Source organism: Saxophila tyrrhenica, assembly GCF_035928015.1.
Source record: "Saxophila tyrrhenica strain CCFEE 5935 chromosome Unknown scaffold_1, whole genome shotgun sequence".
NCBI lineage: Eukaryota > Fungi > Ascomycota > Dothideomycetes > Mycosphaerellales > Extremaceae > Saxophila > Saxophila tyrrhenica.
The window spans coordinates 616,210-633,084 of NW_027041733.1; the positions used below are offsets into that span (position 1 = coordinate 616,210).

The 16,875-nt window shown below is 54.4% G+C and overlaps 9 protein-coding genes across 9 annotated transcripts; 4 read left to right on the top strand and 5 right to left on the bottom strand.

The window, feature by feature from the left end:
* Positions 1-536: 536 nt before the first annotated feature.
* Positions 537-2,246, top strand: DPL1 (Dihydrosphingosine phosphate lyase; the record flags this gene model as incomplete). Its single annotated transcript, XM_064797540.1, has 1 exon — positions 537-2,246. One exon carries the CDS (start codon positions 537-539, stop codon positions 2,244-2,246), a length of 1,710 nt encoding a protein of 569 aa, XP_064663774.1.
* A 179-nt stretch (positions 2,247-2,425) lies between these two features.
* On the bottom strand, positions 2,426-2,812 carry COX12 (Cytochrome c oxidase subunit 6B; the record flags this gene model as incomplete). Its single annotated transcript, XM_064797541.1, has 3 exons — positions 2,426-2,524; positions 2,595-2,710; positions 2,767-2,812. 3 exons carry the CDS (start codon positions 2,810-2,812, stop codon positions 2,426-2,428), a joined length of 261 nt encoding a protein of 86 aa, XP_064663775.1.
* Positions 2,813-3,072: 260 nt separating this feature from the next.
* Positions 3,073-3,521, top strand: LTR77_000275 (uncharacterized protein; the record flags this gene model as incomplete). Its single annotated transcript, XM_064797542.1, has 3 exons — positions 3,073-3,222; positions 3,277-3,292; positions 3,346-3,521. The coding sequence occupies 3 exons, from the start codon at positions 3,073-3,075 to the stop codon at positions 3,519-3,521; spliced, it is 342 nt and encodes a 113-aa protein (XP_064663776.1).
* Positions 3,522-3,918: 397 nt separating this feature from the next.
* Positions 3,919-6,316, bottom strand: LTR77_000276 (uncharacterized protein; the record flags this gene model as incomplete). Its single annotated transcript, XM_064797543.1, has 7 exons — positions 3,919-4,182; positions 4,247-4,423; positions 4,489-4,942; positions 5,012-5,216; positions 5,445-5,455; positions 5,506-5,622; positions 5,682-6,316. 7 exons carry the CDS (start codon positions 6,314-6,316, stop codon positions 3,919-3,921), a joined length of 1,863 nt encoding a protein of 620 aa, XP_064663777.1.
* A 1,149-nt stretch (positions 6,317-7,465) lies between these two features.
* Positions 7,466-8,704, top strand: LTR77_000277 (uncharacterized protein; the record flags this gene model as incomplete). The annotated part of the gene is made up of 4 exons (XM_064797544.1): positions 7,466-8,038; positions 8,098-8,533; positions 8,583-8,640; positions 8,695-8,704. The coding sequence occupies 4 exons, from the start codon at positions 7,466-7,468 to the stop codon at positions 8,702-8,704; spliced, it is 1,077 nt and encodes a 358-aa protein (XP_064663778.1).
* Positions 8,705-8,930: 226 nt separating this feature from the next.
* Positions 8,931-10,408, bottom strand: LTR77_000278 (uncharacterized protein; the record flags this gene model as incomplete). Its single annotated transcript, XM_064797545.1, has 3 exons — positions 8,931-9,051; positions 9,133-10,039; positions 10,090-10,408. The coding sequence occupies 3 exons, from the start codon at positions 10,406-10,408 to the stop codon at positions 8,931-8,933; spliced, it is 1,347 nt and encodes a 448-aa protein (XP_064663779.1).
* A 666-nt stretch (positions 10,409-11,074) lies between these two features.
* LTR77_000279 (uncharacterized protein) lies at positions 11,075-12,802 on the top strand (the record flags this gene model as incomplete). Its single annotated transcript, XM_064797546.1, has 4 exons — positions 11,075-11,279; positions 11,336-11,703; positions 11,757-12,577; positions 12,628-12,802. The coding sequence occupies 4 exons, from the start codon at positions 11,075-11,077 to the stop codon at positions 12,800-12,802; spliced, it is 1,569 nt and encodes a 522-aa protein (XP_064663780.1).
* A 69-nt stretch (positions 12,803-12,871) lies between these two features.
* On the bottom strand, positions 12,872-15,119 carry LTR77_000280 (uncharacterized protein; the record flags this gene model as incomplete). Its single annotated transcript, XM_064797547.1, has 2 exons — positions 12,872-13,715; positions 14,083-15,119. 2 exons carry the CDS (start codon positions 15,117-15,119, stop codon positions 12,872-12,874), a joined length of 1,881 nt encoding a protein of 626 aa, XP_064663781.1.
* A 308-nt stretch (positions 15,120-15,427) lies between these two features.
* LTR77_000281 (uncharacterized protein) lies at positions 15,428-16,729 on the bottom strand (the record flags this gene model as incomplete). The annotated part of the gene is made up of 1 exon (XM_064797548.1): positions 15,428-16,729. The coding sequence occupies one exon, from the start codon at positions 16,727-16,729 to the stop codon at positions 15,428-15,430; it is 1,302 nt and encodes a 433-aa protein (XP_064663782.1).
* Positions 16,730-16,875: the final 146 nt, after the last annotated feature.

Sequence of the window (16,875 nt, forward strand, 5' to 3'; positions counted from 1 at the left end):
TGTGACTCTCAGGTTGCTCGGAGGCATGTCGATGAAGAAGGGCGGTGCTAAGATTGCTACTACTAGCTGCTGAGCGGAACGAGCTTCTTTGGGCGTACCATGGACAGGGCAGGTAGCGAGCACAAAAGTCGGACAAGCTCGTTTCCCATTGTGCATACTCAATAGTTTTCGGATGCGAAGGGGACAAGTACCATGCATTCAACGCCGTTGAACCTGCGAACTCCCTACGTCAGCGAGCGATCGATCTTAAGTGCTCTGCGAAGTGTACGAGGGCGATGCTGTTGCATGCGTGTTTGACTGCAAGTCACTCTCTGTAGAGCGTTCGAGAGGCACACTTGATGTGTGATGTCTCACCGTCGAAATGTATCAACGTGATTGGTTTGCTGTGGCAAGCTCTTGAGCCGCGGCAGGTGCATGTGAAAGCGAGACGTCGTAACGAATGCAGTCTGTTTCGCACCTCATCTCTCGTGGACGAACGACACATATTACAATGAAACCCAGATACCGAAGATAACACCAGCTCACCATTCGAGACGATGTCCAGCTCACGAAGGCTCCCCGTGAGCATACCAGACCTTCGCAAACAGTTGAGCCTCCAACGACCAGTCAGGCGAAGACCCGTTATCACACTCTCGCAATGTCTCGATGCTTTCCAGAAGATCCTACTTGCGCTGTTCATACTTCGATATACTAGAAAGACCTTCATACAGCTTCGCGGATACGGGATACTAGGATCGGTACGGCAGCTCTACCGCGATGTGTACAGAAGACTCTACGCTCTCTTCCTACGGCTGCCCTTCGTACAGGCCAAGGTGCAGGCGCAAGTACAGAAGACCGTGGTTGAGCTGCAGGAGAAGCTTGTACCATCGGGACCTGGTGTGACACAGTACACTGCTCTGCCCGCGTCAGGATGGACGGGCGAGCAGGTACGGACGGAGCTGGAGAAGCTGGGCGATATGAAGCACACACAGTGGGAGAAGGGGAGAGTGTCCGGAGCGGTATACCATGGCGGCGATGAGCTCTTGACGTTACAGAGCGAGGCGTTCAAGAGGTTCGGTGTTGCAAATCCCATCCACCCAGACGTCTTCCCTGGCGTACGGAAGATGGAGGCGGAAGTAGTAGCCATGACACTCGGCCTCTTCAACGCGCCTGAAGGCGGAGCAGGTGTCACCACAAGCGGAGGGACAGAGAGTATCATCATGGCCGTCCTTGCTGCACGTCAGAAGGCCTACCACGAACGCAGCGTGCGCGAACCGGAAATGATCCTCCCAGACACTGCGCACACGGCCTTCCGCAAAGCAGCAGAGTACTTCAAGATCAAGTTGCATCTCGTACCCTGCCCAGCACCGTCCTACAAAGTCCAGATCTCGACAGTCAGCCGCCTCATCAACAGCAACACCATCATCCTCGTCGGCAGCGCTCCGAACTTCCCACACGGCATCGTCGACGACATCCCCGCCCTCTCCCGCCTTGCTCTCAAGCACAAACTCCCGCTCCACGTCGACTGCTGCCTCGGCTCCTTCATCATACCCTTTCTCGCCCGCGCCGGCTTTCCTGCGCCAGACTTCGACTTCAAAGTCCCCGGCGTCACGAGCATAAGCGTCGACACGCACAAATACGGCTTCGCACCGAAAGGCAACAGCGTTGTGCTCTACCGCTCCGCCGCTTTGCGGAGGTATCAATACTACGTCTGCCCCGACTGGGCTGGTGGTGTCTACGCTTCACCCAACATGGCTGGCTCACGTCCCGGAGCGCTGATCGCGGGCTGCTGGGCGAGTTTGATGAAGATGGGCGAGGACGGGTATCTGAGTACTTGCTTGCAGATTGTTGGCGCGGCGAAGACGATTGAGAATCGCATTCGCACTTCTGATGCGCTCCGGCACAGCATCGTTGTAATCGGCAAGCCAATGGTGTCAGTCGTGGCTTTTACCGCGATCTCGAAGCCAAGGGACCCTTTCTACGCGTTAGATATCTACGATGTCGCGGACGCAATGAGTGCGAGAGGATGGCATCTGAACGCGCTGCAGGACCCGGCGGCAATACACGTCGCGGTCACGGTGCCGATTGTGGCGGTGGTAGAGGAGCTGTTGAAGGATTTGGAGGAAGTGGTGGATAGCGTTAGGGGCAACCCAACTGAGAAGAAGGGTGATGCAGCGGCGTTGTATGGTGTTGCTGGCGCGCTGCCAGATAAGAGCATCGTAAGGGAGTTGGCGGAGGGATTCCTGGATACGTTGTATAAGACGTGAAGTAGCCAGACTGAACGACGTGTATTCGCGAGCACTTCAAAGCGGTTTGCAAACGTGTGAAATTGAGCTGAACGCCACTCAAGACCGAGCAATTGCCCTTTCGCCATGTACCGTGGTCGTATATGTCCACACCTGACCCTCACTGCACTGCTCTTCAATACCGTACACTGTTCTATCCTCTATGCATCCAACTTCGCTGGGAAATTCCCGTTCTCCCTCTGATCGTCCCACCGCTCACACCACGTTGCCGGGCAAAGCGACTTATATGCGATGTAGAACTGTTCCACTCATCAGCTTGTGTCGTCCGTCCTTCTCCCCGCCCGCAGCGCCCTTTCTCTGTGGACATACCTGTCGGCACGGCTTAAAGTCCTCGCCCTTGGCATTGATACACTTGTGGTAGTCGACGTAGTTTTGCCAGCAGTGCTTCGTTTGGTTCTGGTTCGGGAAGCGGGCGTCGAAGCCAGCTACACTGTGGTCAGTGGTTGTTCCGAGGTGGTGTCTGAGGAGGCGGCGGGCGTACCTGTGACGAACTTGAAGGGCATGGTGACTCGCTCGTCGTCGGACATGGTGGCGGTGTTTTCGTGGGGTGTTGCTGTGGGTGGTTAAGGGTGGTTGTCCAAGGAGATGTATGCAGTGTCGACGGCGATGGCGGGAGTGGTGGTGGTGAGGTCAATGAGAGAGCTTCCAGGTTCCTTCCGTTTCGGCGGGCTCGGCTAGACCCTAGTCTAACCCTAATTCCACGACCTCCTCCTCTCGAGCTGTCCACCCATTGACTTGACATCAGCCCTTCTACTGCTCTGAGGTCACAACATACCACTTCCACAACATGCAGACCACACGCTTCCTAGCGACCAACATGCTGCGCCAGCAGTCCGCCGGGTCCATGCTGCAGAAGCGAGCAACCCCCATGCTCCGAATGCAACCAACGAGGAGCTTGCGGTTGCAGGCTACGCCGCGCATGAGGATGGCTTCTCCTGTACGTCTACTACCCCGGGACACTTCCATTGAACAACTACTAACAGTGTCACAGAAAGAAGACCAAGCCGGTAAGCCGCCGTGAGCGACGAAGCCCAGCAGGAGAGCTAACCAAACAACACAGCCCACACCGTCTCACAACGCCTCCGCACCCTCAAGCGCATCCCGCCCGAACTCATCCCGCTCGGTGTCGTGTTGGCGGTGGCTTTGATAGCAGCGGGGTACAGCATGGGGAATAAGCTGTTCTCGGACAAGACGCTGCGGTTGTCGAGGACTGGGTCTGGTGGACATGACAAGTAGGCGGGGATATGGATGGTAGGGAGGGAGGAGAGGTAGGCAGTGGAGAGCTTGTACATGAATCGCAAGGCGTCGAAATTGAGCGGCGATTGAGGGACAGATTGTAGTATATGCCAGAAAGCAACCTTGAGCAATCTTATGGCGTACGGTCAGTTCAGAAGTCCATCGTCACAGAGAACAAATTTTCGAATTCACACGCAATAGTCAGAGGATTCAGATCCTGTGGGGAAGACCCACCACGGGCGACCTTTGCTCATGCTCCATTCGTGATGTTTGCACAGTTGACAACAGATATAGTCATACTTCATTAATGATCGTTACAGTGTATACACTCCTTTCGTCCTGTCTCCGTGGCACCGTCATCATTACCGCTCACTCATGACCCTTTCCAACAGCCTTCTCAAGCACTATAGCCGCTCGCAGATGCAGACGCGGAAGCCATCGGCTGGTTGTCAAGAATGCTATAGCTCTTGATCAAGCTCCTGCTGTACGCTGCATACTCCGAAGAAGACGGCAGCGGTGCCGCACTTGCAGTGTGAGTCGCACTCGCCGAGCCGTTAGTCGCGAACGTCCCGGTGATCTTCTCCATTCCGTCGGCGATGTTCATGAAGTTGATCGTGCGGTTAAATAGGGCGAGGGCGGCTTGGGGTTGGTAGTATGGCACCTACAGGCGAAAGGGTCAGCAATTCTCTCGAGCAGTGTAGGGGTTTGTAAGGTTTGTGACATACCTCGTGGCCAGCCTCGTAGATCCTCGTGAAGGAGAAGTTGCCGTATTCACGCACTTCGCCGTATTCCTTGCCGCTGTACATCATGGGTGCGTAGCCGGCGGCCGCGAACTCCTTCGAGTGCTTGTACTTGAGGGCGAGACTGATGGCTTGGCCACCGAACCAGTTGCAGATGTAGTCCTAGGAAGAGGACTGTCAGTGCCTGTTCAACGATCAAAGTGTAGGAGATGTGGGAGAGGACTGACCGCATCACCGTAAAACAAAGACACCCTCACGCCCGAATTCAAAATGTGCTCCAGATCCGCCAGGAAATTGGGGTAGATCTGATCGCCCTCTGCTTGGAAAGCAAAGTACACGTCGTTGTTAGCAGACGTATAGTTAACGGAGACCCCGAGAGCGTCCTGGACGTAGGCCTGGTTCACATAGTCGATGTAGTATTCAGGCGGCGTGGGGTCATTGGCAGGGTGACGGATGTCGTACGTCCCCCTATCGCCAAAGCTGTAATATACTCCTTCAACATTGTCACGACACATGTCTGATGCCTCTGAGCAGACGGTAGCGATGCTCGGGTTGCTGGTTGCTTTGTACGTGATTTCGTGACCATGGGCTTCCTTGATGTAGCCGCCGTCAACGCCCGCTGCTGAAGCCTTGCAAGCCTGGATCTGATCGAGACAGCCGTTCGGCATGAAGTTGGCGAACCTACAAAGCGCAGAGATGGTTAGTGAATGTCTCAGACTGCTCCAACAGTCTTGCCCATGATTGTCTCACCTCGCATAGTTGTAGACGGTGTCGTTGTAGGCCTTTATGCCATAGCTGTTATTCACAGCAAATTCTGGATAGTACTCTGCCTGGATGGCTTCGTCGATGATGCCGTTGCCGATGCCCAGGGTTGCGAAGTTCAGCTTAACGCCCTTGTTCTCGCCTGCATCAATCTTGGTGTTCTGCTCCTGAAAATAGTTGAAGAAGCCTGGCCCTATAAGCACGCAAGGAGAAGCCGTCAGCAGATGTCCCAGACAATGAAGCAGGAAGGCCGGAGACTGTTCTGCGCCCAATTGAGACGGTTGATGGATCGGCTCAGTCCTCATGGCCGATCGACAAGCACACGACGTGCCCGCATGTCCACAGACGCTCTAGCCCATCGGCACCGAGCCTTTTCTTCGACTGTAAATGGAGAAGGGGGTTCGGTTCGCGTGAGACTCACCGTAGTGGCCGCTGTTGTACTGTCAGCTGCCATTCGATCTGTTCTGGGTTGATGAGCTTACCCATAACTCTCAGTCCAGAGATTGAAGTCACGCACTGAGCTGACCTCCGGATCAAGAGATGGCAACCCGGACATGAACGCTTGAAGAACGTGCCATGCCGCCATAGCTGCCAGATCACTGCCCAAGCATGAATATCAGTGGTTGTTCTACGCCCCAGGAACTGGCTCCTTGCTTACGTAGTACTGATATCACCGTGGTTAATGGGATCGAGAATCGGCCATGTGCCCGTTGCATTAGCTTGAGTGGTGTTCAAGAAAGTTCCTGAATATCCTCCAAGAGAACCGTTGGCAATGTGCTGGTAGGAGAAGCCCACGCCCACGGGCTGAGAAAGGAACAGCATGTTGCTGACTTCGTTCCACGAGTATGGGTTGAGCACACTGCTCAAATCTTCGTTGATCCTGCACGGCCCCAATTCTTCGAACAATCCGATCAAGCTGTCTGATCCAGGGCCGCCATTGAGCCACAAAGTCATTGGGTCCTTTGAGGGGTTTGAACGCGACTCGAAAAACCAGAAGTATGAGTGCACGTTCGGGGCGAGGTCGATATAACCTGAGTAGCTGTCGACGCCATCGGTGGTCTCGCAGACACCAGCATCGCCCGGCTTCTTGTAGCGGATCTTGACACCAGTGGGTCCTGTAATCTCATGAAGGTTCTCTGCGGGCTTTGGGAAGAATTGTCTCTTGGACTTCGCGTTCTTGTATTTGGGCACGGTGGTCCGTTCTGTATGGAAACTCGAGCCCAGAGAAGCGGAGACGAGCTGTGTGGAGGAGAGCAGCAATGCTGCGGACGCAGCGAGGCTTTTGAACAGCATCTTGATAGAGTAAGATGAAGATACACGCAATTAAGTAGAGAGGGGTACGAGAAGAAGAGGGTTTACCTGCTCTTAAGAAGTCTACAACGGTTGCAGTCGCGTGTCGTAGCTCAATCGCTGCCCACTTGCGCAATGGACGTCAGGTACATACACTATCGCCCGCTCGGCGACCATCACGCATCGTACAGATAGTGGACAAATCTGTGGTGCCTGCGGGCCTTGCAGCAGCCGGACGGAACTTTGGCGCAGACGAAGCATTGGTGGCACAAGCTTGAGACTGTGATTCGCACAGATGCCAGGGACGGACTAGACGGGAGGGGAAGGTGAAGGTTTAGGGTGCAGAAAAAGCAGACTTTGCTGGAGGTGGACATGGAGGAGTCTGTGGGCGAAGTTCGGTGGTTGGTGAACATGACGCAGTACATTGATAAGAGCTTGTCGGTGGTTAAGCCTGAATAAGAAGGCACTTTGAAGGCTTGTGAACGCCACCAGTGCTGCCGCCGCACAGGCCGCGCTCGGAATGCGAGAGCGGTGGAACGGAAAGCGAGAACCGCGCGGACTTGGGCCTCTCCGCCTGGCGCCGCAGACTTCATCTCTTGTTTTCGACCTGCCCAAGTATACAGCGAGTTGCAATCCTCTCTTTGGCGCCGGTTCACAGGGGGCTGCCGTAGCGCGTAAGGAGGACGTGTCAATATTGCCGCCCCTCGAGATGCGCGATCAAGCAAGAGACAGTGAAGGCGGCCAACGAGGCATATCTGGCAGTCTTCTCGGAAACCCGATTGCCTCGAGCCAGGCCATATCCCTCTCGCCGGTGGGCTGCCAGTGTCTGTGAGAAGATGTCGCTTCCACCTAGTAGGCCGGTTTCGCTGTCAACGGGTCGACGATCTAAGCGCACTGGACATCGTGCAATCGCCTTGTTCTGTCGTCAAAGCAATGAGTGCTTGTCTTACCTTGCATCTCACCATGAAGTTGAAGCCGGCACGTGAGCTCGTGTAGCAAACGCGCGCTTGGCTGCCTGCTCCTTCACGCGGTAAGCAAGCAAGCTCAAACTTGACCTCATGTCATCAAAACCTCCACCTTTTCACCTCAACGTGGTCATCTACTTGTACGACAACGACCGACGCTCAACACATCAGACTAAATGTACTCACGATGGTCGACATGAGCACGACAAGCGCCGGTCTAGCATGGGGCATGCCAGTGAGGCCAGACCTTCTTGGCCAGGCCCTCGAAGCGTACGAAAAGTTCCTCCCAGTCTCGACCACGCTGCGACTATGCCACTGTTTCGGCAAAGGGACGAACATGAACATCAACAAGCTGCCGATTGAGCTCCTATCTGCTATTGAAGACGTCCTTTTTCACGACCTACACCTGAAGAAGTCGACATGGATCGAGTCGTTCAAACATTTCGAGCATCGATGCGAGCCTTCGGACCATCCCATAGCGGCTAGCGAGGCGGAGTTCTGTGCTATGGAGGAAGGCCCGCACCGTTGCGAGGACTGCGACGAAGATGAACCGGGGTCTCCGTGCAGTGGGTGTGGATGTTACCACGGACCCTATGAGGACCACGACTGCGAAGACTGCAAAAAGGTCCACCACGAAGTGGTCAATGACATTCTGATGGAACGCATTGACTGGTACCTTGAAGAATGTCCCGAGCTGGCTGACGGTTGGGAGACTCTGATCTCTCAAAGGGTGAATGGCAACTTCGCCAAGTACGATCAGGTGAGGCGAGCAACAAGTAGGGTAACAATGTCTGAATACATTTACTTACCATCTACTAGATTTTGTACAAGCATTTCGGCCTCGCGGCCTACTTTGCAAGGACCCGCATTACGGACGAGGAGCTGAAGAAGTGGCCGGAGGATAACAATCACGACCTGCATTATGGAGAGCCGCTTCAGACCACCACCTGCTTCATCACTCTCCCACGGCAAGCCGGAGAGTCTCTGTCTTACGGCATCACAGAGGTTGAAGGTTCCAATGGCTTCGCGGATGTCGCCGCTGCTCAGTCATTACTTGTCGACTTACCAATACTTCGCAACAAGGAGCAGACCTCAAAACAGTTCCATCGTCTGCTTCGCACCTTGGAACTGCAGCCGTACGTACACGAAAGCCAACTTCGCAGTCGCATTTCTGCACAGACGGTGCCGATCACGAAGGTCACGGGCGGCACCAAAGACAGCTCGCAAGACGTCAACAAGAGCCGCAACAAAGCAGGTAGGCAATTCCATCCACTGCCCGATCTTCTTCAGCTAATACGCCAAAGCGTTCGACAAGATGGAGTGGCCACAACTTGTGATGCTTGTACAGACCAGCTTCCAATGGTAGGTGTAGCCCTGACCTGCTATGCCTCTCGCGCTAACGAACTAAGGGGCTAGGCCGGACTAAGGAGGGGTGGGAAGGATTTGCGTAGAGTCCTGGTTACGCTGGTGTTTATGCGTTGCTTCTGTCGGTGGCCGAAACCTACCAAAACGAGTTCGTGTTTATGATGGCGAGCCTAGCTATTGCCCGAAATCAGCTACGAGATCGTCAGTTTATTGCATTGATGACGCTTGACAACATTTTAAAGATCGGTCGCTAAAGATCTTATCTCCAAAGCAGGCCGTTTCGGTGATCAGGAGAACTTCTTCACAGCATCCCCAACCACCTGCTCCGCATGTACCTCCGCATCGTGGCCATGAATCCAATCCTCCCGCGGCATCTGTATGCTTGTCGGATCCTTCTTGACCGCATCCCTACAAAGACAAATAGAACTCGTCAGCACATGTCTCACTTCGATGTCATGTAATGAATATTGAGCGACGAGATGTACTCACCAATCTGCCTTGTGCCACATGTCCCTTGTGCTCTCACCAGTCTTCTGCACATCCTTGACCCGGTCGTAGCGAATCTCCTGGAATGCCCGCAAAGCAGCCGCCACAGTGTCTTTGCCCGCTTCCCTTAGGCAGATCGCAATGGTTACGCCATCCTCCATCGCTTGTGTTGCTCCCTGTGCTGAGGTGGGAAGGAATGGGTGAGCTGAGTCACCCAACAAGCACGTCCTTCCCCCATCGCTCACCCACCGTGGTAGCGGGTCTCGGTACACCAGCTTCCAGTCGACAAGCTTATCTTCGGGAGTCTTGGAGACAATACGCTTGCACAGTGGATCCCAACCTTCGAACACCTTGTAGACATCCTCCAGCTTTCCCGGAAACGACCACGACTCCTCAATATCTGCATCGTCCTTGTGAGTCAGCACCCAACAGCAGTCGCTGCCATTCTTGATGGTCGAGAACAAAAAGTGCACGTCTGGTCCAATCCAGCCATTGAATGTATCGCCATTCTCGCAGAACCGTTTCGTTTCTGGATCTTTGATCATATCGACGTTCGTAAACCAAGCCCGGAAGACGGCATATCCGCTTGACTTTGGCTTGTCCTCGTAACCAAGCACGAGCTCTCGAGCCTTCGATCGAACTCCATCTGCACCAATGACTACATCTGCTGTCACCTTCTCTCCAGTGTCGAGGAGAATGCCAGCGTCTGATTCTGTCTCAAAGTACTTCGTGATCCGGCAACCGAGACGGATCGGGATCTTCAAATCGTCTTTGACGTAGTTGTAGACAGTCTTGTGGAGCTCTCCTCTGTGGCCATTGAACACCGGTGCTTCGGGGTCGGGAGGCGGCGACTTCTGGTTCATCACCAGCTCACCGTCGTACTTGTGGATATTGAAGCCATACTTCTGCACTGAATGAAGCGTCAGTATTTGCGTGGTTGTTACAGGGCAGTGGAATCACGCTTAATGCACAATGGATCTAATCGATCGCTGATTCTTTCTGCAGTTCCGGGGATGAACCATCTCCGAAAGATCCTGCCTGCGTTCGCGCCGAACGAGATGATATCACCAAGCACTTTCAGCTCTTTGAATGACTCGTACAATTCGACATTGTGGCCTTGACGATGACATTCTATAGCAGCACAGAGTCCTCCGAATCCAGCCCCTACGATGACAATCTTGATACCAGTCTTTGGCTTCGAATGTTCAGCTGTTCCATTGACCTGAGCAGGATGGTCGCCATTGATGTTGTTGCCGTTAAGAGTCGCTTCGCCAGCCATGACTCGCTTTGGTGGTGATTAGAGAGTATGGTATAGGAACGATATCATCAAAGCAGCAACAGCCTCATCGAATCTACAGCTCTCCATAGTCAACGAGATCGACGCTGAGCTATACGTTGTTCCGCAATGCTTCCATTCGGTACTTCTTTGGGAGAACGTTGCCGCGAGAGAGCAGGGGAGGTTGTGCAGCGGCTAAAGTGTGGTCGAAGAGCTTAGGGCTCTTTTCCCGGGTGCCGACCACAACTCCTCTTCCTTCTCCACGGGGTGTGGAGGTGATCTCAACCAGCTCTAACCACTCAGAGATCTCAAAACACGTTGGTCGTGTCGAGACGGCCCACCTTCTGCAGAAGATGCGGGTGGGGTGTGGCACGGGATGGAAGTTCAATGCCGCGTGAACTTCACTTGCTCTCGGCAGTTGCTTGAGAACCATCCTGCCGCCATGGAACGAAGTAGCTTGGAACGTACGGAGAGTAGCTCTGTAACCTTGGTATCCAGACTTCATCTCGGACTACACAGCAATCTTTGGTACGAACGCGTCGAACGATGGCCATTCTCGACAACGGGCTGATCGGAGCCAAAATCATATGGCTGCTACCACTGGCCTTTGTAGGAGGGTTAGCATGGCTGGTAATAGACTATGTTCGGATATTGCTTCTTCACAGAAAGATGGTGAGTAAATCCATCGATTCTTGTCAAACCAACGCTAACTCTCGAAAGCCGCCTGGTCCAACGCCATGGCCTATCGTTGGAAACACTCCCCTCCTTCCTGACACGAAGCCGTGGATATACTTTGAAGCCTTGTCGAAGTCGTTGAACAGCCCAGTGATCACCTTCTGGATCGGACGCAACCCTACAGTATGGATTAACGATTGTAAGAAGTATTAGCCTCTCCGCAAGGCAAACAACAACTGACCCCCTCCTCATTAGGTTGGACCGCGACAGAGATTCTTGAGAAGAAGGCGTCTGTCTATAGCAGTAGGCCAAGAATGGTCGTCTTCACTGAGCTCACCGGCATGTATCAGTCAAACCTGGTGACTATGTTTTACGGAGACCGCTGGAGAGTTCACCGTAAGCTCACGCACTCTGGTGTTGGGCTGCAGCAAGTGAGGAAGTACCGCGACTTCCAGAACGATGAGAGCAAAGTCATTGCGTACGAGCTTCTTCGCACGCCAGACAAGTATGTCGCGCATTTCGAACGCTATGCTACCAGCGTGGTATCCATCATTGGGTTTGGGAGGAGAGTGGCGAGCATTGACGATCCGATTATTACTGAGGTTATTGCCGTGATGCAAAAGGTATGCCCTGCCTGATCGAACAACTACCGGCCTATGCTGACCTCCCTGTGCAGGCAGCAGATCTCAATGTCCCGGGCAAAACCTTCCCGATGCTCTTCGAGACATTTCCTTATCTCGCCAGATTACCACCAGATCTCTTCCCAGCACTCTTCCAGGGCCTCGGGAAACGCCGTCGTGGACAGGAGTTCTTCCATGCTCTTGCGGAAGAAGCACATCAACGAGACCCGGAAGCTCCTTGCTACGCGAATCAGATCTATGCGGAGCAGCCGAAGTACGACCTGCGACCCCTTGAGATCTCTTCCTTGGCTGGCAACCTCTTTGGAGCTGGCGCAGACACTTCGAGCTCGACGCTGGTCACGTTCGTGTTAGCATGCGTTGCCTTTCCCGAAACACTGACTCGCGCATGGGAGGAGTTGGATAGAGTCGTTGGTCACCATCGCAGCCCAGCATGGGAAGACGAGCCTTCGCTTGTCTATGTCAAGGCCTTCGTAAAGGAGGTCTTCCGATGGCGAAGCGTGGCCATCATTGGCGGCCAGCCGCATGCTCCTGTTTCTGACGATACCTGGAATGGCTATGTGATTCCCAAGGGCACCTGGACGCAAGGCAACGTTTGGGCCATTCACCACAACGACCGCGATTTCCCCGAGCCAGATCGATTTGACCCGGAGCGGTATCTTAATGGCGAGAGAGCAAGACAGTTCTCGAACGATCGAGGCTATATGACTTTTGGTTGGGGCCGAAGAGTATGCTCTGGGCAAGGGCTGGCCGAGCAGGGAACGTTCATTACGGTCGCCAGACTGCTGTGGGGATTCAATATCCATAACGCAATTGACAAGAATGGAAAGGAGATTCCAGTGGACATTAACCATTATACGTGAGTGTTGTTGTTCTTCGCGTGGAAATGCTTGCTAACAAGACCCTTAGTAACGGCCTGAATTGGCGACCAGAACCCTTCGCTTGCCGCTTTACACCAAGATCCGAAGACATACGCCAGGCCATCGAGCGTGAGGGTCGGCAGGCGCTGGAGGACCTCTCGGTGTACGATTTCGAGTCTGAACGTATTGCTCAGTACCTAAAGAAGAGCAAGCAGGATGTGTGATCGAGCTGGCGAGTGCTCGCTAAATGGGGTGTGACGAAGCGCGTATGGCGATAGCCGCCATTATGGAGCTCACCAATTTCGAGTGGAGGCTGTTGTGCGGTCTTGTTCTCGCACCTGTGCAGTGCCTTGTTCTTCAGGACCAGGACCTTTCAGCTTTTTCTCCAATGCCTTCACCCTCCGCTTCTGCGTCTTTGCCTTCTCTCTCGCTGCCTTGCTTAGTGTTTTCCATTTTCCTTTGTGGCTCTCCTTTAACCCCTCAAACTTCTCATCCCGCAGCTTTCGCCACAACTCAATTCCTTCGAGCTCTGCCGCGGACTGGACCGCCCACTTCTTCGACGCCCAAGCCGTATCGTCGCCGGACAGCCGATAAGTGGAGTGACCGGAAAGGGCCTGCATGCTGGAGAGTGTCTTCCTCTCCTTCCTAATCGCTTCGTGTTTCGAACCTCCTCCGTATCGCTCCCTCTCTGCCTTGGAGTGCCACGCCTTGCCTCGGTGTTGTGTCTTCGCTCTGTACCGGGAGGTCACGGCCGCTGCGGCAGACGCGAGAGGTGCCAGGAGTTCGGATATGTAAGCATCGAAGGCGCCATTTGGAACCGGTTTAAGTGCTTCCTTTCGTTGTTGCCACTTCTTGACCACCCATTCGACATCCCCCTTGAAAGTCGTACAGATGGCGCTCAGCGTCCGAGCCTCCTTCTCAAGATCTGCATGCAAGATCTCATCATCGTCGATTATGCCGTTGAGTATAGCCTGGCGCAACTCGGTCGGGAGATCCAGAAGAAGTGATGTAGAACTTTTCTTTTGATCTGCGTCGAACTGCTCCAGTGTTGCGTTGAGGTCTTCGCGGAAGAACGTATGCTTGCTTTGACCCATGGATTTGGTCTGCTTATGTTTGTGACGTGCCATGTTAACTGGGCTGTGGTGCGATCCGGGTGTGCTGTCAGGGCGGCAACGCCGTCGAGAGTGGAAGCGGCGGAGTGAGCAGTGTGATGGGATCTTCTCACAAACAATGACAGTCTGCCGAGGGGAGTGCTGTGGCCTTTCCTAGTGGTATCAATCTCGGAGAACACTGCCAGATATGCCCGGCAGTACGATGGAGTGTGTACGAGAAGAACCTTCAGAGGTGTGAGGAGGAGGTGAAAGTAAAATTGTGGTGACTCACAGAGCAAAACCGATTTGTTGCTATCTTGATGGTAATCGCACCTGGTAATCATCCGCTTCAATCTTCAAACATCAAATCACCACTCCCATAAATCGTCAAGCTATCTTCATGCCTTCCTTACCTCCTCGATGGTGGAGGCGAGTATCTCGAAGGCGAATAGTCCCGATCGCTAGAATAATCGCTGTCACTCCTCCTCCTGCCCGTCCCCCGCCGTGACCTCGTCCTCGACCTCGAACGCTCCCTCGGCGGCGGCCGGCTCGGATAAGAGCCTCTCCTGTCCTTCACCGCGTCGTCCTTGAAAGGCGCAGCGTTCTTCATGGCGCCCTCCTTCCTGGGAGCGATTCTGGTACTTCGCTTCTCATGCTCATTCTCCAGCACCTTCGCGCCCATCGCTCCGACTACTGCACCACCAAGCGTCTTCAGTAGACTACCTCCGAGCTCGTGGCCCGCTAGCCCACCCATTGCACCGCCGAGTATTTGTGCGCTGAGACCGCGCTGACCTTCTTTCCCACCGAAGACGTCCTTGCCCGTCTTCGATACGGAAGTGCGAGATTCTCTTCTCCTCCTGTCATCCCGCCTGTCGCGGTAGTCAAGCGACGACCGATCATCGGAGTACGTGTACCGATCCCTCGAATCGCCCCGCCTGTCGTAGTACCGGTCATCGTCCCTGCGATCATCGTAGTATCGGTCTCTCGGTTCGTAGTCGGTCATTGGCGGAGGCGGAGGTCTCTGCTCATACCTCCTCCTCTGCTCCTCTTCCCACCCACGCCTGTCCTCTGCCTCCGCTCGCTCTTCGTCATAAGGCGTTATAGCATTCTCGTCATGCGGGTAAGGATCCGAAGACGCGTTTTGTCGGTCTTCATAGCCGTCGCATGAGTATCCATAACCGCGCGGTGGCCCTCTGCCGTAGCCGCGGTCGTAGTCTGAACGTGGTTCTCCTTCATCCCAGTGGTCTTCATTGTACTCTTGACGCGGTGGGGGCGGGAAGTAGTCGCCCGACGGTGGAGCGCGTTGCGGTGGAACGTAGCCTGGCGGGATGGGATGGCCTGAATGCGGGTCGTAGCTGTTGTGTGGTGGTGCTTGGGGCTCATCGGCGTATCCATTGGTAGGTGGTGCGTGGTAGCCGGCACCCGGACCGTAGGGATTTGGTCCCGACATTGCGATTAAAGTTTTGTCATGTGAAAGTGAAGCTTTTGCAGCCGCGGAGGCACAATGTGAATGTTCTTTGGGAAGGAAGGCTTCGTGAAGGTGTGGAAGGATGCGCAATGACGATCGTGTGCGTTGGCGACCAGGCGGTCAGTGGCTTGCTGCCAGTGCCCGACAACCTGAAAGCTTCGATCTACTAAAGATGCACGTGCAGTCGAAGAGTAGTATTGTACACTTTATATGTAATGCAGAGCCTCCAGCGCCGTGCTACATGCATGCTTCCATGCGCCGCCAATGCCTACCGATACAGTCGGAGCGTCCTACGCTCTTACACCTCGCAGTCCTGTGTTGCCATCTCCCATAATCGGATGGAGCTCAAACCACTTGAGCAGCTTCTGATAGATCACCAGCATTGTTCCGCTCTGCATACCCGTCCAGACGAACCGTGGGCCCACTCCTCGAAACCAGCCGGCCAATCCTTCGGTTCTGTAGATGATCCGAAGCGCTTTCATGACCGACTCGGTGTCCAAGCTGACCTGGCCATGCCGTTTGAGCGTCGTGCTCGGGCTGGTGGTCGAGATAGCTTGTCGCTGATGCTGAGGGGCCGAAGCGGATGCTGTGCTCGGCCGCTGAACCACCGCTGCTGTCGTAGATCCAGGAGTAGCTGCTTTAGAATCCATCTTCACCTGCTTCTGTTGTCTCGCGGCAGCAACGACCGCAGGATCCAGCTCGGTCTGGATGCGCGTCTTGACAACATCCATAGGGCATGTCAACGCTCCTGCTATGCCGCCCGCGCTGAACCCAGTGAAGATCTCCAAGGGCAGCCCAATGTCCTGTCCTTGACCCGCCCACTTCTTCGCAATCCGCTGTTCCTGCTCATAGATAGCAAACTGAACGGCGGAGAATGGCAGATCACGATAGATGGTCGCTTTATACCCAGAAAAGAACTCTCCGAGCCCTTCCGTTCGGTAGATCGTACGCAGCGCGTGCATCGTAGAGCGGTAGTTGTACCCAGAGCTGAAGTAGGGATTATTGTATCTTCCTTGCAGCTGTAGTCTCGTCTTCAACACCTCCGTTGGGACGTAGAGTGGACTGATGACCAGATCTGCGAAGAAGCCAGCTGAAAGATAGGCCATGGTGCCAGGTGCGCCGTGATCCAGCATGAAGCGCTTGCTCCATTCGTATGCCCCAAAGAATATAAAGGTACCAGCGAAGGAACCCAAGAAAGCGGGCGTGACACCACCGTACAGTCCTCGTGCAACGCCTTCCTGCCGTAGGATCGTCCAGTACGAGTTGCCCATGGTGGCATACTTGGGTGGCAGATGCGGATCGCCCTGTTGTCTCGTCTTGACCGTGTCCAAACTATGCATCAACATGTCCCCCATTGTGCCTCCTAAGCCGCCAGCCAACATGGCGTGCAGATAGGGCGCACGGTAAATTGGCGCATCCTCTATCGCTGTGGTAGGAGAGACGCCGGGGTCTGTATCCGTCCGAAAGCCTTCTTCCTGCCGTCCTGTGACGCCCTGCATACTAACCGCCGACTGCTCGCCCCCATTGTCGGTATAGTTGAGAGGAGATTGACCGGAGGTGGGCAGATACTCAGCCAGACGGCTGAAGACCATGAAGTGTGTCCCGGCTGATCAGCGCATATGATAGACAGCGACTTTCGACAGGTGTAGCAGCCAGGAGTGTGTCGTAGACAGCGATTGACTCTAGTTGGCGTTGATGGTGGAGGCGATGGATGCAAAGCGGTTTTACTTCGCATTCA